General features: G+C 40.4%; 1 protein-coding gene and 1 long non-coding RNA gene across 21 annotated transcripts in view; both read left to right on the forward strand.

The window, feature by feature from the left end:
- Nucleotides 1–21821, forward strand: part of trol (terribly reduced optic lobes) — a 182242-nt gene that overhangs the window by 83564 nt on the left and 76857 nt on the right. For 3 of the 20 annotated variants that reach the window (XM_076625606.1, XM_076625608.1, XM_076625609.1), the window contains exons 1-2: nucleotides 3906–4006; nucleotides 8287–8518. The exons of the other annotated variants lie outside the window; for them this stretch is intronic. In XM_076625606.1, the coding sequence (XP_076481721.1) occupies nucleotides 8410–8518 (109 nt within the window). In that variant the 5' untranslated portion in view covers nucleotides 3906–4006; nucleotides 8287–8409. Of the gene's footprint in view, nucleotides 1–3905; nucleotides 4007–8286; nucleotides 8519–21821 lie in introns of those variants that run through there. 20 annotated transcript variants of the gene reach the window in all.
- LOC143303775 (uncharacterized) lies at nucleotides 1873–8279 on the forward strand. Its single transcript, XR_013060403.1, has 3 exons — nucleotides 1873–1965; nucleotides 6281–6353; nucleotides 8085–8279. It is a non-coding gene; the product is annotated as an uncharacterized LOC143303775 (long non-coding RNA).

Genomic DNA, 21821 nt, shown 5'->3' on the forward strand with positions numbered 1-21821 from the left:
AACTTATTTTATTTAAACTTTTATAATCCGCCAACGAAACGTGTTTTCTTATGTTCGTTTCGTTCACAGGCTGCCCCACGGCGGATGGTTTATGTCGCTGGAAATTGGATCAGCCTGTAGGATAATCTCGTTTGGCTGGTGTTAATTAGAATTCTGATCTGGGGACATTTTCGCATGGAACGACCGAGAATTAAATAGACCGGTCACCATATCTTTTGTACTGTCGTTTATTTATACAGCGCACCTTAAATTTCACCCTGCCAACCCCTGCTATATTCTGCTCGCGGATACTATTCAAGGTTGTTAAAAAAGTTTACTAAACCGACAAGTTAAATTCCTTACGAAAGAATTAAAATATATCGCTGTTCCACGTTCTTTTATGATTTCGTTGACGTTCGTCGAGCGTCAAGTCGATTGCATAGTAATTAGTATCGTATTGTCATAATGTTAACGTCCTTGTAAATGCCGCGTAGATCATAATGTTAACATCGATGGAAAAATTCAAGAGCGATAGACTCAAAGCTTCGTCGTATTGGTTCTTCCTTTTATTTATTGAATTAATTTGTGGAATTCTTCGGGACGATTAAATTGGTATTTCGGTGTTTTTCTCGAGGAACGTCTTCAGATTCGATCAATCTGACAGCTATTTATTATCCAGTTCAAAAATAGTTTACTCGAACAAGAATATACGTAACCTGGTAAATGTGGGGTGTTATTAAAAGATGTCTGTACGATGCACGAGATCGAATCGTATCCAACGTAGAAAGATTTTGCTCGAACAACGATGTAGCTCAGTGGACGCAACGCATTGTCGAAGACTAAATCTCTAGGTGTGCAAGATCTGTAGATCTAAAGCTCCGATTTTGTAGGACTTGTACTTTTGCGTTCCAAAATTTCTTCCCTCTGTAGAGTATTCCAGCTAATAATAATACACAGAGTACTAGAAGGAATTATGGCTAATTGATTAGCAACAAATTCAAGAAATATTCGCTCCAAAGGGAACGTTAGAATTATATAGGCTAATAGTTTATTGCAAACGCTTCACTTTTTTTTTAAATTTTTGTACGATCGTGGGACCTAGCACTCTTTCGTAGACACAAATTGTGAAAAACAGATTTGGACAGTATAAATCGATTGGAAGATATTGAAAGAAGTTGCGAATGAAAATGTTTTATTAATCACGTGAGAAGTCTATCGACAGTAAAACTGGTACACGAATAGAAAGATTTATAAGAAGAATTGTATCAAATCTTTAAATCTATCTAAACAAAAAAAAAAAGAGGAAAAATGTTTAAACTACCACATTGTCAGAAAATTCATAAATATTTCCCTCGATTTATCCTCACTATAGAGCGCCTAATTGATCATCGTTAGACTGCGGATTCTCGCGCATTTACAGGACATTTGAAAATACAAGATTGCACAGAATGCACGTAATACGACAAAATGTATGAAACATTCAAAGTACAGTACTTTCTATAATACTCGTAAAACAATCTTCTACCAAGGTTCTACGTTTTCAATTATATTCTCGAAGATGTGAATTTGCATAAAAATCCGCAGTCTAATTATCATGAATGATCATTAGACGGCGATAAAGGCATCTGGCGATTCGATGGTTTTCAATTTGCGAGGTTTGGCGGCTTTCTCCTGGTGCTATGCGCATGCGCGTTTATAGCGGCACGCATGCGCGTCGATAGAGGCGCGCGGAATACGGCGCCGCTGCGCTGTTCGCGCGGCAGAGCCGCCGCGGCTGCGACGCGTTGCACGCGCCACTCGACAGTCGTTCGTTCGAAACGGCGCGGGCCGGTTCGTTCGCTCTTTCGAGATATTAGCGGCCACGCTCTCGACACTTTCGATCGGTAAACCGTGGATCTCCATGATCGGAGACGCCTGGCTGACGATCCTCGAGCTGAATTCTGCTCTATGAATCGAGTTGCTCAAGTTGTTGAAATTCCACCATCTGTTAGTTCATTAAAAGTGAACAAAGCCCGCAATTCTATTATATCGTCGACATTTGAAAATCCGCGAGATAAGAGAAGAAGCATTGGAAAATTGTTCATTGAAAATTTCGATAGTTAGAATTTCAAATCGTTGGATGATATTTTTCCTCGCTTTACGTTCCATGGAATTTAAAAAAATCGCTCGCTTTCATCGCCCGTAAAGACGAATTCTGCTCTAGCAACGGAATTCCTCGAGTTCTTGAGATTTTCGTATCTCCGAGGAATTTTAAAGTTGATTAAAAGTTAGCAAAACTCCCGATCCGTTACGTTTACGGCATTTTGCAATTGGCGAGGAAAGAGCAAGGTCGAAATTGTTCCACACGCTAGTTCGAACATTCGAATAGATTAGCATTTGGAAAGTTCAGCGCTCGAATTTGCAGGATCGGATAGCGGTATCGGTATTTTTAGCATTGCAGCTTTAATTAGATAGGAGCGTCTTGGGAGTTTCTCGACAATGTTTTTGCCGCGAGATCGTAGGCGATCTCGTTGCTCGATTTTCGTATGCGGAATTTTAAAACGATGTCAATTCCTCCTGCCGATTTTTCTCGCTTGTAGTCCTGTTGGAAACCGGTGTCGCGTTACGAGTTCCGCGGGGGCGGCGTAGAAAGAAAGTCACTCGCAATCTTCCAAAGCACCGAACGATCACGAAACCGAGGCATATCCTTCCGCTGTCCACGAATTCACGCTCGTTCGTCGAACAAGCTGCTTACGATCTTGTAAATGCCGCCTAGATCATTCGATGGATCCGTTGCTCTGTGCAGCTGCAAAACTTCGAATTCCTGTCTTTTTCTCTCTTCCAGGATATTTTTCTGGGCAAAGTTTCATAGAATTTTTGTAAAAAGATCCAACGTGATTGTGCGTAGCTTTGAGAAAATTTTCGAGAACGGACGAACAACGAGAATTTCAATGTTTTGTCTTTCGATGTTTTATGTTCGTATTCTATGGAAATTCCGAGGGTGAAGCACAGTAACAAAGCACTTTTCTCTACAACATCTCCCGGGCAAGCTGCTAAAAAACATCTTCTAACAGTTTTATCAATTCTTCCCAACATTTACGTTGTTTTTTTCTTCGTTTCTCTGACAAAGACAATAGAAGAGCATTAAAATTCTCGTAAATTTTGCACGGAACCTTGCAAAATATTCCAAGTGAGGATTCACGCGTTACGACGATTCCGAAAGACCGCAAAAGTTTCTAATATTTTTCTAAACAGTTTCTAATCTGAGAAACATTTACCAGCAACATCTCACTAATCTCCTGCTCCATGTTTTTTCCAATTTTGTCTCAATATCTTAGACATTTCAATCTACGTTTCTTCTGCGTTTACGTCCAAACCGCTTTCCCTTTCTCCGCGGAAAATATTTCACTACCCTTTCCAGTCCCTCGCACCATTTTTTCCAATCCACCAATTTGCAAAAAGAACGGCGAGAAACAGCACGTTCCCTCGCTCAATAAATTTAAACCGAAGATTTCGCGCCTGTATCGTACAAAAATTTCCCAAGCTCACGAACCTCCCAACACCTTCCGTCTCTCCGCCGAAACATTTTCTCCTTTTTCGCCTGGCCCCCTCCCCGAAAAGACGCTTCAACGATCTCGCCCAATCCTTTCAGCATTTTTCCTCGGCATCCGAAAAAAGAGAAAAAAAAAAGCAGCAAAGACGACAGAAAACCGCGATTTTCCTAGCCTCTTGTGAAAATTCGGGCCGAAGATTCCGCGCGTACGTCGTAGATACATCGAAGGAGGAATCGAAAAAGCGTGGGCTCGCCTTTGGTCGCCGCGACGCCAGCGTCGACGCTAGTTGCAGCGACGAAAAAAATGAAAAAAAAATGCAAAGTAGCTTAGTGCCTCCCACGCTTCCCTTGTTGACAGCGGAGGTGGGGTGGCCTGTTGTTGGTTCGGTTCATGGCGACTAGTAGTTTGCCAGTCTGTCAGCTTCGGCCAACGCGGCGTCTGCACGGAGAACCGCGCGTATTTCTCTGCTTCTTGGTCGCGACTCGCATCCGCAGGTAAAAAGAATCCATCGCGACCATCGATATCGTCGTTCCATTTTCTTCCATCTTCTTCGCGCCTCGGAAATTTCGCTCGAGGATCGATCCCACAGACACCTTGTTCGAGGATCGCGCGATCAAAGACGACGGAGTATCATCATCTTTCCGTCGAGTGGACTGTGTTGGGAAATTTTCGAAATTCCAAGAATTTGCAACATTCGAAAAGTTCGAGCCTGGTGCAGTGTCGCACGTTCGCAGATATCTCGCATCGTTTGTATTTAGCCGCGAGCTTCGCGATCTTCCGGGGCATCGATCTTCGCCAAGTTTTCGCTCTTGTGAATTTCAGTCGTCGTCGACGTGTGATCGACGCGTTCCTCCGTAAGTAAATTAACGTAAAATCCATGGAACGCGTTGAACGGACCTGTAGAAATCTCCAACAATTTAAACGAAAATTTCACAGCTTCTATGGATCGTTGTGTTTCAGAGATTTTTTAAACGTAGTTGGACTCGTTGTAAGTTCCTGGATCAATCGACATCGATCGTAAGGAAAAGAGGCTTCGTTGTTCTTCTATCTCTTTGTTTTCTGATCGTGCGAATTTTTAGTCGTCGCTATTTGCAAATCTGTCATCTTGTAAACGACAATGTTACATCCCAATAGTTTCGTATATTTCGGAAGCTTCGTCGATGACAAAATTGAATAATTCAGCCGTCGCTGGACCGCGGATTTTTTTGCGTCTATTGAAATTTTAAAGCCGTAAAAACATTCAAAATGCATGTGTCATAGGAAAACACGGTATCTGCCGCAAGTATCCGGACAGTTCGTGCGACGTTTTCCGTCCGATGGATATCGAGTGCCTTCCACTGCTTTTATTTGCTCGAATGCTTCCTTTTAATTACAATTTGTTAATTCATTCGTAGCATTCGTGTCTTGTACGATATAAATATACAACATAAAGCGAAGTATAGTTTGTTAGAATATTTCGATAGAAATGATCTCGTTTCTTGTAAGAAATACGAATAACAATCGTGCAAAGTATAACGAATTAATAAACGTGCTAACGCTTATGGCTGGCAGCGTGTACGAAATATAGAAAATACGGGAAATACGTTGCGCGGTGTAACACGGTCGGCGGGAAAAAAGAGAATCTTCAGGAAAAATCTGAGAAACTTGTAGTTCCTTAATGGCGTCTACGAAAAGAGGAATTTGCATAAAAATCCTTAGTCCACTGGTTTGTTGTGGAAAAGAGTCGGTACGATCGGCCGACAGCAACCGTGGCGACGTTACGTTAAAAACGAGGATCTCGCGGTCTTGTGTCGTCGATTCAGTCAAATTCCCGCAGTTATTTCCACCTTGCTGCGTGCTCCCGTCGCACAAAGCTCCGACTCAAAGCTCCTCTTCTTCGAATTCTCCTCTTTGTCTGGTAACCGGTGGCAGCGACGGCCCAGAGAACGCGAAAAAAGGACGAAGGAAAATGGGAAAAAGACGCGGTGGGTGGGAGGGGCAGTGGACGTGTTTTTAAATTGGACGTGGAAAAGCGAGAGGGATCGATAGGGTGAGGGTGAAAAATAGGGGCGGAGAGACGCGGGACGGCTGTGTGTCGAGCCGGGGGTTGGTGTGTGCATCAAACGCGGTCGCGGCTTTCAGAAAATAATTAAAAATAATTGAAAAACACAGCGTGTCGCCGCGCCACCGCAAGACCATTGTGTCTTGTTCGCTGCACAATTTCCTTGCCTTTCCACCGCGTACCGTCGCCTGCTTTTCCTTTCTTCCGTCGCCCCCCCTCTGCTCTGGTAATCCGCGAAAACAAAAACCGAATTGTCGGCCGGTCAGAGGCTGCAAGGAAGCTCGTGCGACTAACGAGAGAGCCTTGTGACTCCTCGCTTCTTCCACGCTCGCTCCCGGTGCTTTTCGCTTGCAATTCTCGCCGAACAGCGGCTGATTAATCGCAGATCGACGCACAGGGCCAGTCTTCGTTCAGAGCTTCCGCTCTTCGGCTACTTGGCGATCTTCTCCCTGAGGCTTCTTCCCACGCGTCTTTCTTTCGCGTCCTATCGCCTGGACATTCCACGATCCTCTAAGATCCCACCACGAGACAGACACGGTGCTGCGTTTTCGATTTGGAACACACAGGACACTCTGTGAGCGATTTTTGATCGCTCAGACGCGAGGTCCAGCGACGATTTTATCGGAGATTACAAGGGACAGTCGGTCGTCTTATTATGATCTTTGCGTAGAATAGTCGAGAATAGACTGTGTCTAGCGCCGTTTTCTCTTTTGTGACTTCCGTTTAGACTACGTTGCGGACAGCGTGTTCCAAAGGTGGTGTACAGACGTTGCATGATCGCGGCGAGAAATTTCGGCCAGGTACGAAATAAAGTAGTTTATTTTGTATTTTATGGGATAACGATCATCGATTTATTTCATATTGGTTTGTTATGTGGTTATATTGGCTTGGCAACTAAGCGATTGCGGATTTTGTCATTAGGTGGTACCGACAAAATCCGCAACCACTTAGTTGCCAAGCCAATATACAGGGTGGTTGGTAACTGGTGGTACAAGCGGAAAGGGGGCGATTCTACGCGAAAAAGGAAGTCGAAAATATAGAATAACAATTTTTCGTTCGAGGCTTTGTTTCGGAGAAAATCGACTTTGAATTTTCGCTCGGTACGCGTGCACTTTATCGCGTCTCGTTATAACGGATCTCACTGTAGATCGTTGTCTCGATGGAAAAATTAAAAAAAAAAATTTTTATTCTATATTTTCGACTTCTTTTTTCGCGTAGAATCACCTCCTTTCCGCTTGTACCACCAGTTACCAACCACCCTATATATTAGGTGGTCCGAAGAGTTTCTTTCGTTTTATAAGGAAACAATGGATGTACAACATTTTATATTATTTTATCGAATTACGTATGATCCGTTTTGTTTTATCAAGATAAAAATCACAACGATCGATTAGCTTTCATGTTTGTATAAAGATGTGTCCTTGCGAAAGACGTGTCTGTAAAAGAAAGACACTTTTCGGACAACCTAACACGAATACAAATTTCCTTGACTTATTTAAACCGAAATTAGCGCCACCTGTGACCTATACTAATCGAGGATTAGGAATTGGGTAAGAATTATATCGAAGCGCGTGAAGAGTCGAGAGGTTAGGTTCTTCTTTCGAACGGAAGGAAGTTGGAAAAGAAGAAGCGTGTTAGCGACTATTAGCCCTAGGTTCGATAGTTGATGAGACGTTTCGTCTCGTTTATTGAAAATTTTCTTCGCCTGGCGCAAAGTCTTGGCCGATACTGAATTCCCAATTTGTTGTTAAACGAACAAAATTCTCGATAAACGATGTAAAACGTCTCGTTAAACGTGAAATTTATTATCCACTAATACGCCAGTCGATACATTGTTCTTTGCAACTGCAGTTCTTGCCAACTTTTATCCGCAGTTGGACCTTGCAAACGTCCTTATCTGTACAGCCAACGGTCGTATTATCTTAAACCATGAAAAAGATCATGCAACTTTGTACGTGACAGGTTCTTGTGTAATTTCTTCCAATCAATTCCTCGGTCGTTATCAATGTAAAAATTGATACAAAGATATCAAATGTTTAATTACGTTGTCTAGGCGAAAGTAGGCTGAAACATTCTCGCAATAATTAAAGCGTCGCCCTTAACCTCAAATTCCATCGTAGCGAAAGGGCTAATAGAAGTTTCATCGAATCGAACATCTACGAAGGACGCTTTTTTTTTCTACTCTGTCTGCGATTTATTAATCCAGCTGTTGAAGCCATAAAAAATTTTCGACGTCTTCGAGTCTCATTTATATCGCCGAAAAAATACACCGGACGTTGTTCAATCTGTGTTGTAATGGCGGTAGCGTTCTTTGGCTAAATTTGTCATAGCGAAAGGGTCGATAGAAAGCTCATCAACGTCGGGTCATAGCCAGACGGGCAACAATATCCGTTACTCGATGATTGATTAATCGGAATATTACAATTTTGACGCTACCAAATTGTATTCGTCCAGTGCAAGAAAAAGTGCAGGTTATTTCCAAGTTATTGCGTTTGTAGGGCAGTTGCTCTGTAGCGAACGATTATTAACAGATTCCGCGAGTCACTTGTCGAACACCAGCCGCTTAAAACGAAACGTTCAACGCGATCGAAAGATCTAAACGATACCAGACTTGCGATCCGACAGACACTCTAAATACCAGATACTTCGTAAACCTAAAAACCCTCGAAGAAGGTGTCGTCCAGGCTTAATCCTCGAGAGAACTGATCGGTTAATCGGGAAAATTGAATTCAGTTGATGAAATCATCCCGCCCTGTGCCCTGTGCGAAGAGAGCCAATCGAGGGAAGAACGGAGGAAAATCGGTTGAAGATCGTCCGCGGCAAATGAGACGCTAGTAAACGATAGTGGAGAGTGAAATGGGACTTCCGGCGAGGAGATTTCTCGTGGTTCTTTTGCTCTTGCTGGCACTGGCACAGTCGAACCTTGGCCAGAGGCAGAGAAGACCTTATCATCCATGGAACAGAGGTAACTACCACGAATCTTTGCTGATTTATGCACCTGTTGAACCTAACCTCACTCTGTGTCGCGATCTCTTACCGACGAATCTAGGTATTTGCGTTGAATTCCTGTTTAAATAGCGAAATTAATGTTACCAATGGAATAAAAGATTTTCAGCCAGAGGAATATCGATGAATAGGCTGCGGATTTTCGTGTAAATTCGTATGTTTGAGGATATAATTAAGAAAAAAAGAAGTAGGACTTTTGTGGGAAATTACTTTACCGGCCAGATATTACAGGAAACATTACGCTCAGAATATTGTATATATTTGTTTCATATTATGCGCGTTCTCAAATGTTGTACGAACGCATAAAAATCCGCAGTCTGTCGATAAGTCAGGTTTTCATCTTTTGTTTAGAAATTGCATACTTGTATGGGGAATTTATATTTCTGTAATGAATACATTTTACGAAAAAAAAAAATTGTAGCTAGAAATTTGATCAACATTTTCAGGGTATCTTAATATACGTTTCGAATAAAAAATATTAGAGTTCGTCGGATTCATTTTGTTAGAATCTAATTGTCTATTAAATTCATGGAAACATTTTTGCAAAGCTCGATATTAGTAAATCGTCGAAGGGAATACCTTCTTCAGAGTCCGCTTCTTTTTCTAATAGAAAATATTCGTTCGAGTAGAAAATATTCGATTTCGTCATATTTATTTGTAAATCGTTCGTTAAATCCTCGAAAGGAGAATTTTAAGCTGTGTAGTGAAGGGAACTGCTATTAATGTATTCGACTGCATTATTATATAATATTATAAGGAATGTTGAAGAAAGGATTATATTGAAATATGATTGACATAAATAAATTACGAGTCGGTAATCAATAAGTCAATCGAAGTTTAACGCTAATGAAATAAATTTAAATATTCATCGCGTCACATAATACCGAATTATAAATCAAGTTGAATCAGTAATGTTCTAATTAATATAAAAAGTTTCAATAATATAACTAGAATTATATCGACCAAATTCCACTCCATCTTACGTATTATGCATGTGTCCCATATTTGACAATTTTGTTTGCATAATGTGAAACAGTTTTACGTGTATAAATATCAGCTGTCCATCGATGAGGACGATCATTCGATGTGATATTTTTATGTTGCATAATAAATGTGTGGAGACCGGTTGGATCCGACCCGAAATGAATTTTCAATGGAATCTGGTTGAACGGTGGAAAAAACTGTTGTCGGATTTGGTTGTTCCAACGTCAGGGTTAGCTCCAGAGCGAAAATCTCACTTACGTTCGTTCTCGAAATCGTATCGTGCGCCTCCTCGCATTATGCATTAATGAAGAGCACTCGAAGGCGTCGTCGGTATCGATTGCGCGGCCGTTTGTTCCCTAACGCGACGAAAAATCGCGTGAAACGTTTCCACGAAGGGTTGCACCAGGAATTTTATCTCGCCGACCTAACACGATTCGATTAAATTCTATTCAAAATGAATTTACGACGCAGATATAACTGTGACAGACCTTCAGATTTAGCGTGGAGTGAAATTCAGGCGACTTAAAACCGAAGATAAAATTAACCGGGTCGATGTCAGATTAAATTGGAATTCGTAGTTGTTGTGTCTATCGCAGCTTATTCCAGGCATAGCTCGAACCTGAGATTTACGATATATCAAACCTGAGTTAAACGTAGCGTATTTGAAACTGTTGCTCACGAGAAATCGTATTAACTTAACCCACCCGTAAATAGCATTCGATCCACGTGAAACTAATTTAAAGGTAACCTAGACCTTAAACTTAGCGTACAGCTTAACCCAGTTCAGGCGATCGTTGTATCAACACGACGCTTCGTTTGCCATATTCTTTTCGATCCACCTACATTATCGAATCTACGTCTTGACCTTGCGACTCAGCGAAAGAATTCCAAAAACTTCGCCCGATACCTTCCTCGTCGCACCCCCCCCCCTCCCCCAACTAGATTCTAGAAATTGCAAAAGATGTCGAGAAATCGAGATATTTTTAACAATACGACGAACCATTGCTTGGTCCTTAGTAAATAAAATTACGAGTTAAGCTGAGTCAAATGAACGCTTACCCGAACCACGAATTAAATGGAAAGAAAAATCGAAGCTCGAACCTCCATCTCGAAGGAAGATTCGCTGGAAATTGTGTTAACTTGCGTTACGAAAGGGGACAAAGGCTGGCGGAGAATCGCGCGAAACTTAATAGAAATATCTCTGGTGTGCGCTGAAAAGGGGGTTCGTTATATGAAAATGACGACATACACGAAAAGAGCGGGTAGCGGACGTCTTTGATTAATGTAAGGCTCAAAGCGAACGGAAGGCAGATGATGATGATTTCCACGACTTTTATAAGCCACCGGAGATTCGCACTTGTCATCGACAAAGCGTCCAGTGTTTAGCGTCGTTCACCCTGACGATAGATTTTTCTCTACCCACCAACTGCCCCCCACTCCTCGCCCATCTGCCCTATCGGTGTTCTTCTTTCCACTAGCATCCCCACCACTTGTGCCGCGGCTCCAACGTACTCGCGTTTAATTGCATGATGCTAGGGGCCGCGATGTATTTTCAGGGTAAACCCTACGCTGTTGCTCTTGCTAAAAAATACGACAGCGAGAGAAAAGGACGACGAGGCAGCGGGTTAAACGCGTGGATGGTAGAACAAGGGAGAGAGAAAGGCATAGGGAGGAAACAGAGGGAAAGAAAAGAGTCCTTTTACGAGCTGGCTGCGTGGCGGCCCGTGAATATCATTTTCGGGATGAAACAATCGCGCAGACCGTTGCTTGCCGCGTACAGGGCGTATGTACAGTTGTGTCTCTTTTCAGCCAGTGCACACACTCGCCCTCTGTACACTCCGTCTCGTACTAGCTGGTCGATCGTCCACGGCATAAATTATCGTTAGGTGAAAAGGATTCGCAACCGCGCCGCTGTTCCTAGATGAGCAACCGAATTTTCATGCTGTCCTGTTTGGCGTTTTTACGTTGCTCTGCGCGGCGGAGACTGTCTAAAGTAACTGGCGGCTTTAGCGCCCATTCGTGGGTGTCAGGGCAGTCTAATTCCGGAGGAAACGGGACAGAGTTAGGTTAACAGGCAGTCGATTGATTATGGTGGTACAGTAATTATGCAGTTACGTAGTTTAAGCGTGGTATGTAACTGCGTGGTCGGGTTAAAATAGGGAAAAGCAGTTTGCAGAGGATTGTACAATAAAAACTTTAGGAAAGCAGTGAATTAAGAGTTGCGCGTGGAGTGGCTCGCGAATATTTGGACACCGTGGTGTGCCAGACGTTATTGTTACGCAGGTATGTTTGTTTATAACAGTCAAGTAGCTGACTATGTTTTAATGCGTTAAAGTAGATAACGTAGTTGGTAGAAATTAATTAGTAAGTAATAAGGTTGGAAATTCTTGGAAATTCAGATAAAGTATTTTATTCTATCCACTGTTTTTCCTTATTGTCCTTTTTCTAAGAGATTTTTTAATCGTATTATCATCTACGCTAATCTATTCGCTATCTGAGACCGTATAAGGTTATGGTTACAGCAGATGTGTATTCCGATGAATGTCATTCCGAGCAATGACTCATTTAAACGTCGTAATCTGTATGCTCGTAAGAATCGATTGCATCTACGAAAAGTAGTAAAGTCGTATATTAACTCTGACCATTTTGACTTCAGTTCTGTCTTAGAGGTAACAAGTCAATTTAACACTGCGACATCGTGCGACAAATTAACGAGACACGTCGTAGCGGATTACGTTTTGTCTTTTCTCTTTTTTTTTCTTTGGTCCCTGGATCTTTTTTATGTTCAGCACAACCTAATAGCTCTAATTTGTATTACTATGAAGATGGCGTGAATTGCTGTTTGTGACATGAATAATTAGATCACGTACGATCTCAATCACGGTGGTTTTTCAATGAAGAATAGACTGGATAATTGTTCTTTGCATGCATCGCATAAACCGTATATTTTATGTTAACGATATCGGATGAATATGTATTACGATTCTGAAATCGGGAGGAAGAATTAACGTTTTACTGTTTGAAATGCCGATATAAGTTAAAAGAGAGAAAATTGGATTATTTTCTACTTTTAATACGAAACGAAGTAAAATTTACGCCATAAGAGGGGACCGTAACGTTGTAACTGTAAATCTACGTTTCACGCGAGCTACGTCGAACTGTTTCATGAAAAATAATTCAGTCAAGATCGAGAATAACGATCACGGCCGCGAATGAAGTTACATGACAATCGTAATTGTGATTCTGCGAGCATTGTGATAAATGATTGTTAGTGCTCATGCATACCGTCTTTTCTACATATCCGTACGAATATGATAAGGTATCTTTCACTCACTCTAAAGACAACACATCTCGAATTGCCGAGATTGTTTAGCTGTTGGCTCTCGCTGCTCTCACGCCATCTTATCTGGCGTCAGAATTTCGCGACTGCTTATCACGGCGAGTTATTGTACTATTACAATATTATACTATTATGCCATTATACCATTACCATGACTGGTGGTTGGTAAGTCAGTGTTGATAAAATAGGCGTAATTGATACCAGTAACCAAAAACCTATCGATAACCAAGGACCGAAAAGTAAAGTTTCTCGAGTCAATTGCGAGTACTATAGAATCTCGATTATCCTAAATGACGCGATCGCGGGAATATTATTCAAAAATTCGGATAATACGGAAAGGATTTTATTATATTTTGGTAAATCGTACGATAAAACGATAGAAAATATTTTGACAATGTTACATTATACACGTATTTAGGTTTCTTAATTATTTAATTGGTCGAAAGTTCGATCAACAGCTCTCACAATAGACTATTTACGCTTTCACACTGTTTGTGTTAAAATTGTTTGAAAAGAATGAAGTCAGAATAAAGTTCAAAGCACTTTGAATAATACGGCGCTCGGCTAACCTCAATATCTCGAATTCAGCCCCTAAATTTATACTTCAGCTAATACAATTATATCAGATTATCGCGAAAGTTGCTTTTGTTTTACAAGGAAATAATAGTTTCATATTATTTTTTGTTCTATTATTACAGAATCGATCATAATTCGATAAAATAATGCGAAACGAAAAACGTTGCATCTATTATTTTCTTCTAAAACGAAAGCAACTTTCGGGATAACCTAATACTATAAACTCCATCGATAACGCTTTGGCCAGTGACTCGACATTTTCCATTATCGAATAATTCGAAGAAATAGTCCTTCATTCGGCATTATTCGCCGCCAGATTCCAGTCATCGTATCCCTTAAGTTCGAAGACATACGTCCACGAAGCGTCGTTCCATAGACACGCATATTAGAGACGTGGCACAGTTTTCTACACGTTTCTGTGCTTTGAGCAATGTAAAACAATGCGCGTTCTTCTTCCGCGAGGTAGCAGCGTGCGTTCGTCACGATTTTCATTCGTCGTGACGCCTGCTACATGACATCGCTAGTGCGCGGCGTATATTGCATCGCTTCTTTCACTGTCGGCTTCTCTTTTAAACGCAGCCTGCCCTAGCGATCATTGCAGCGTCGGCAAACAGGCGATCCTACGTCAAAAACCAAGTCGAAAACGTACAATACAATTTTTTAGCCGACTGTGCTAGGAGAAGAGGAAAGGCTATCGTGTTTGGTTTTAACCTATGTATGTATGTACGTATGTAGATGTCTCTGTCTGTGCTTACGTTTGTGTAACTTAAAAACGTTTCAACCGATTCAAACTTTGCAGGTTTCGATCGATTCGTCTCGGCAGAGTGTTGTAGGTTATGTAGGAATATCGAAGAAAAAAAGGAAGGAAAAGCAAAATGGCGGGAGATATAGGTAGAAATGCGAAAAGAACGTGCATACCGCGTCGTTAAATCGCTGAATTCAGGAAAGGAATGTGTCTACCTTTTTCCTTCTTACGTATAACGTACTTACCTGTAGGTTTCGTCTCGGTGTGAAGAAAAATTAAAGTAGAAGAGAAAGATTCGACTAAATAAATATTTTAAGAAAACGGTACCCGACAACCAAGTTAAAACTGACCAAAGCTAAAAAAAAAAAAAAAAAAGAAAATAGCTGTACGTATGTGCTTCACTGAGAAATACGTGTGGTACACATTCAGATATTTTTAAGTAAGTGACGTAGCTACGGAATTTAGAGTAGTAACGTTTAAAATAATGGCGTAGTCGAACGCTCGCAGCATTTACACAATCTTATCGTTATTTTTTCGTCGTCAGCTTTTAATCGCCATCGTGACGATTTTTAATCGTCATTGTGACCATTTTTAATCAGTGTCGACTACGGCGTTTTGTAAACGTTACTTATCCTCTAAATTCTTTGTAATTGTATAAATTAATTGTGATATCAGCTACTTGCGATATATCTAAATGTGTACTTGTTCGTATTTCTGTGTGAAACACATACATATTGCTTTGCCTATGTCCGAACTAGACGGGAGCAGATAATCGACAAGAAGTTATTTTAGCCGCGAAACTAAAAATGGAAAACGTAGAATAAAGTTTGCTCGCGGGACGCGCCATTTGCAAGGAAGCAATATTTTCATTTATCAAATACTTAATATAACATGTTCAAATTTTACTTTCCGGGAAACCAGGTCACAAACAGAAAAATTGCATTCCACGCTCTTTACTTATCATTTGCGCGCTGAATAATCTGCTTTTTGTTCATTCATATTCAGTTTGCAATCAGCTAAGTTGATATATATCAGAGGAATTTTCAAATTGGATTCCATCGAAGGCAAGACGACGTATTAAGGATTTATAAATGAATAAATAAATGGAAAATATAGGTTAAATCTTTACAAATATTAATATTTATTAATGCAATACAATATTTATAGAACATCAATATTTATAAACATATATTTTGTTCACGTAGAATTATTGCCTTATCGATCGTATCATGATTTCTAGGGCATTGCCGTATGTATAGTTATTATTGCAGTTTCTGACCAAGGAATTAATTAAACAAAACGAGAGATATGCGAGATATGCTGCGTTTTTATATTCTATTCGCTAGACCTTGACGTTTATCAAAATCTTATCTTCGCCATATATTTACGCTGACGTATATTTATTGTTGTTGTTTCTAGCAATGGTTCCATTATTTGCACAAAACTTTTCCCTCTCTTGACGCATCTTGTACACTGCGTGCGATATCTGTCTTCATCTACTGCTAATCCGTCTGTAATTTAAGCATTTATCTCCTGGTTTTCTCATCATTGGAAGTAGCACTTGTTTCACTCGTCCTTTCAGAGGTCTCTATGCTACTTATATGTAGTTAACAGTATATTATACTAAGAAACTTTGTGTTTCTATATATTGTTCCTTTTTGGTATTTTTGTACGCGTACAGTCAATACTTTCAGGCTAATGAACATTAAATATTTATATATAATACTAAGAAACTTTGTGTTCCTACAAATTGTTTCTCTTTGGTATTTTTGTACGCGTACAGTCAATACTTTCAGAACAATGAGTATTAAATACTTATAGTAATAGTAAGAAACTTTGTGTTCCTACAAATTGTTTCGTTTCTTTTTTTTGGTATTTTTGTATGCGTACAGTCAATACTTTCAGAACAATGAGTATTAAATACTTATAGTAATAGTAAGAAACTTTGTGTTCCTATAAATTGTTTTTCTCTCCTTTTTTTTTGGTATTTTTGTACGCGTACAGTCAATACTTTCAGAACAATGAGTATTAAATACTTATAGTAATAGTAAGAAACTTTGTGTTCCTATAAATTGTTTTTCTCTCTTTTTTTTGGTATTTTTGTATGCGTACAGTCAATACTTTCAGAACAATGAGTATTAAATACTTATAGTAATAGTAAGAAACTTTGTGTTCCTATAAATTGTTTTTCTCTCCTTTTTTTGGTATTTTTGTATGCGTACAGTCAATACTTTCAGAACAATGAGTATTAAATACTTATAGTAATAGTAAGAAACTTTGTGTTCCTACAAATTGTTTTTCTCTTTTTTTTTGGTATTTTTGTACGCGTACAGTCAGTACTTTCAGGCCAATGAACATTATATACTTGTATATAATACAGAAAGCTTTGTATTTCTACAAATTATTCATCATTCTTTTTTTGGTATTTTTGTATGCGTACAGTCGATACTTTCAAAACAATGAACATTTTTACCAGTTACTTGATAAATTACCGCGAAAAGATATCGAGAATTCCTTTTTTAAATTACGTCGATGCGCATTCTTCTTCTACCCATTCTCGTGATCTCGAGTATTTACTCCTTCGACGCGCCACAAAGAAGCTTAGATATAATCCGCGCGATTCCCATCAAAATCGAAGAGCTTGCACCAATAAGGGGGCAGTTGCACGTTGTCTAAACGTACATTGAATGGGCGAAAAAGCAGTACGACAAGCGTAACATTCATATTCGAAGTTTCACACTCAGGAGCACAACACAAGTTTACTATTGGGTTGGCAACTAAGTGATTGCGGATTTTGTCATTAGGTGGTAATGACTCATGAGTTCAGTAATTCAAGCGTATACTTCCAATTCTCCTTGTCAGAGAGGTTTCAAACTTTCTCGTACAGTCTCAATCATGTTGGGGTTCTGCTGAAACTCTAGGTTTGGATGAAATCTTTCAATGTTTGCGAAAGTTTGTAGTTCTGATCTAAGTCAGATTTAAAATTTGTCCATCTCCAAGAATGTTAACAATGAGATAAAATATTCCAAAATTCAGTAACTCGAACGTAGACTCCTAACTCTTGTCAGAGGCATTTCAAACTTTCTCCTACAATCTCAATCATGTTGGGGTTCTGTTGAAACTCTGTTGCAATCTCTAGGTTTGGATGAAATCTTCCAATGTTTGCGAAAGTTTGTAGGCCTGATCTAAGTCAGATTTAAAATTTGTCCATCTCCAAGAATGTTAACAATGAAATAAAAGATTGCAAAATTCAGTAACTCGAACGTAGACTCCTAACACTTTTCAGAGACATTTCAAACTTTTTGGTAGAATCTCATTCAGATTGAGATTCTGTTGAAATTCTCCTGTAATCTGTAGGTTTGGATGAAATCTTCCAATGTTTGCGAAAGTTTGTAGGCCTGATCTAAGTCAGATTTAAAATTTATCCATCTCCAAGAATGTTAATAATGAAATAAAATATTCCAAAATTCAGTAACTCGAACGTAGACTCCCAACACTTGTCAGAGACATTTCAAACTTTTTCCTACAATCTCATTGAGATTGAGATTCTGTTGAAACTCTATTGCAATCTCTAGGTTCGGATTCGATCATACAGAGTTGGTTGCAAATCGCTATAATGATTTTTATATCGTTGGAAGGATACGCAAAGCGTAATCGTGCAGCTCGTCAGATCGAAAGAGATATATCGAACTGCGGTAGTTGATAGCGAATATTGATGACACCTTGTCATTATTTCCGAATGAAAAGGACTTCAATCCCGTGTCCGTTCGTATTCCAAGCCCATTGAAATCAAACTGCGAGATCGTTCCATTAACGGACGTCGTAAATTCTCGTTGACACGACGCAGCTTCCAGCTTCGATCGACGGTCACCCCCTTCGACCGTTTCATCTTTAATACCTTTCAACCAAGTTTTACGAACGATCAACTCGAAGAAACAGAGAAAAAACGACAAGGCAAGAAAAAAAAAGAGAAGAAAAGAAGGGGAAAACCATTTAACATTTGAACGACGAAGCACGCCAATTGTTGTTCTAACTGAAATTTGTCTCATGTACGAAGAATCCTAAAATAATATGTTCTATTTGACACAATCGCGTAGCAACGTAGAAACATAAAGTACGAATAAGTGTTTCAAACAGCACGTAATTTATGCACTCCGGTACCTTTCCTTTCTTCTTGCAATTCCCATTTCTTCTTCTGTCTCTTCAGTCTCTTCCTTTCTTCGTTTCATTTTTTTCTTTTCCCCCTTTTTTCCCTCCTCTTTCTTCCTATTCTTCCTTTCTTCCTACATTCAGTTCCCTTTTTTTCTTCCTTCTCTCTTCTCCTTTGCTTCCACTTCCACTCTGTGCCCACTAATTCGCCATTCGTGTGCCGTACGGTAGCCTGGCTATTCAACGAAAGCCACATTTTTCATGTTGGCGGTAAGAGCAGCTCTAACAGCAAAGTTTACGAAATACCAGGACGATATACTCTTCTTTGCTTCGCAACTCGCGTCCTTTCTAATTTGCTCTCCGCGCGTCATACGTTCCGCGTTCTCGTTATTTCTCCAAAGATTCGCAACTCCCTTCATCAGATCGAACACGAGCGCAGGGACAATTCGTCGTTTGCCGCTTCGATCAAACTCGTGTAAGCAGCAAATAGCCTGGAGTCCAAGCGAAAACCATGTCCGCGAACCGACGTTCTTGCGTAATTCTTTATCGCCACGTTTAACGACGCCTGATACCTCGACTGATCGCAAAACTGGTTGCGAACGCGACAGAACACGAAAAAAAAAAGAAAAAAGAAAGGAGAAAAGACGGAAGGGGATAAAAAACTAAGCTAACGTGTAAGACGAGGTCGTAACGTTAATCCAGGCGGAAGCTTCCTTATTATTTATTAATACGTTTACGATTGCGCGATAAAGCAGAGCGAAGTTGAGGAACTGCAACGAGTCTAATGGCTGGCAAACCGGGAACTTCCATAACCGGCGTTAACGATCGGCTTTGTTTATGCCTTCTTCCTTCCAACCATCGCCCCCGTGCCCGGGATAATTCGATTTGTCGCGGCCAGTTTCCTTCTTTTACGTGATCGACGTTCACCCTTCGTCACGTGCCGGCCAGGCATCGGTTTTTCATTTGCCACGGGGCGGCCTGTTGCCTGCTGTTGTCGGGGCGTTCGCTTTCGGTAAAACAATCGGCGCGCCTTGTTCCCAGAATCTCCCTCAGCAAGATTTATTAAAAGCTTCGTCGAGGAAGATGGCAGATATTACAGTCGACTATGTATTTGTATTTCTTTACATTGTTGTACCAGCCTACGCATTGTTGCAGCGGGTTTTTGCAATTTTCCAGCAATTTGAACAAAGGAAAATCGACTGGGAATCGATCGAGTGACTTTCGTGGGACGCGCTAACGAGTTCATAGCCGACTGATATTCATCGATTTTGTCATTAGATAGCGATGACAAAAGATACGAAAAATTTCTGTTATTTTCAATTTTCTGAAAACCGTCGCCGATTTAACTCAGCGTAGTTTCTTTCGGTAAAATAAAACGTGGACGATTTTACGTCAGCCGCATACTTGGCCGGCCATAAACCGGTGGTCACAAATTGGTCGCAGTTATTCGCATAAACGCCACACGAGAACATTTTTTTACGCCATACGAGCAGATTTTTCCATGTTTTTCTCTCTCTCTCTCTTTCTTTCTATTTAAGTCTTGCCGGTGTTTTTCCTTCTCCCCTCTGCCCACGATTTTCCTCTCACCTCTGGCGCAATTCTGGCGAATCCGATGGACGAAGCCGTGAAATCTGGGTTACCCGCCCCCTGGAATAATTAACGTCGAATGATCGTTTTTATTAGCTCGTAAATTTTGTAAATACCAGTGAAAAATCTGCCAGCTCTTGGCCACTTTTCTGTCCATTTATAAACGCCAGGCGATTTAACGATCCAGCTGGCGTCGTTTCTGATCGACGATAGTTGAAAATAATATCTTGGCCTCTCGTGTTCCGCGTTATCAAAACTGACGGAAGTTAACTCGCGTTACGAGTTCAGTTTCAAATCGATCGAATCTCACATCGAATGATTTGACTAACTGTAGGAAGATTAGGCCTGCAGCTCGTGTTAGAACCTTTCTGACCCGGCGTAAGCGTAAGCTTCTTCCGCTAACGAGGTGTGCGACGTGGGCCGAGTTTAGAGCCGCGTCGTGTTTTAACTTGTCTCTCAGGCTTTTTCAAAGACGTACAAATGTTCGTGGTTCTGCTTAGTAACGTGTTTTCTACGTTACTCGATAGATTTAAAACAGTCGACAGTCGTGGGATTCGGTTGGATCACGTTTCACGCTAGGACCGCAAACCTCTGTGACTAACAGACCTACCGATAGTCGACACGTAGCTATTTCTACCAAAACCAGTGAAAATGACTGGTTTAAAAAATACGTAATAGTAGAATATTTGTATATTTATTGATTTATTCTTTCTTACGGAAGCAATTCCATGTTACGTGGTACATTTTTGCTAGTATTAATCCATTTGGGTTCCCTGAACGAGGGTTGACACATTTGTAAAATCGTAGAACCAGTCAGTTTCACTGCTGTGGTATTTCCAGCGTTAGCATCTAGCGATCCAGCGGTCGATCCGGAATTTTTCTGATAACTGACATCCTCGTATCGAATGATACGCGGTAAAAATTTGAAAAACATGTGATAAGTTGTAGAAAACGAGGAAACTGGCTAATTGGGGCTCGATAAACAGATTACAGGACTCCTGTACACTTTGACAAGTGCCGGTCATTTTCACTGCTATTGAATACATAGAAAACAAAATAAAATTCGTTATATTATTCTTTTAGTTATCGTTGAAAAGGTCATTACATCATTGCGGTAAAAAATATAACACGAAGTAGGAATTTTAAAATAAAATCGTAGAACCAGTCATTTTCACTGCTGTGGTATTTCCAGCGTTAGCATCTAGCGATCCAGCGGTCGATCCGGAATTTTCCTGATAACTGACATCCTCGTATCGAATGATACGCGGTAAAAATTTGAAAAACATATGGCAAGTTGTAGAAAACGAGGAAACTCGCTAATTGGGGCTCGATAAACAGATTACAGGACTCCTGTACACTTTGACAAGTGCCAGTCATTTTCACTGCTATTGGTATAAGTAGATACAGAATTATTTTCAGCTTGAATACATGAAAAACAAAATAAATATTCTTTTAGTTATCGTTGCGAAGGTCATTACACCATTGCGGTAAAAAATATAACACGAAGTAGGAATTTTAAAATAGAATTGTAAAACCAGTCAATTTCACTGGTGTGGTAGTTCTAACGTTAAAGAAGTATGTGTCTGCCTGAATAGAAGTTTCATTTTACCAAAAATATCTAGCGTCTGTTTAATAATCGCAGATGCCCTTAGCTGGAACTGTAGCAGGTTCAAAGTTAAACCTGCAACAATTCCTTTAGGCTTCGGTATAGGTCATTTGCCTCGTGGATTATTTCTCGGATCAGTCGAGAGAAATAAGTGGAAACAACGTGGATATTCGAACAATACTCGTTGCCCATAGTGACCGGGTTGACCTCGGTAGGGCAAACCTGGTTCTGGCTAAATTAAGCGGCGGAAGGACATTCCCCCTGGTGAAAGAATA

Source organism: Bombus vancouverensis, chromosome 16 (genome assembly GCF_051014615.1).
Source record: "Bombus vancouverensis nearcticus chromosome 16, iyBomVanc1_principal, whole genome shotgun sequence".
Classification (NCBI taxonomy): Eukaryota; Metazoa; Arthropoda; class Insecta; order Hymenoptera; family Apidae; genus Bombus; species Bombus vancouverensis.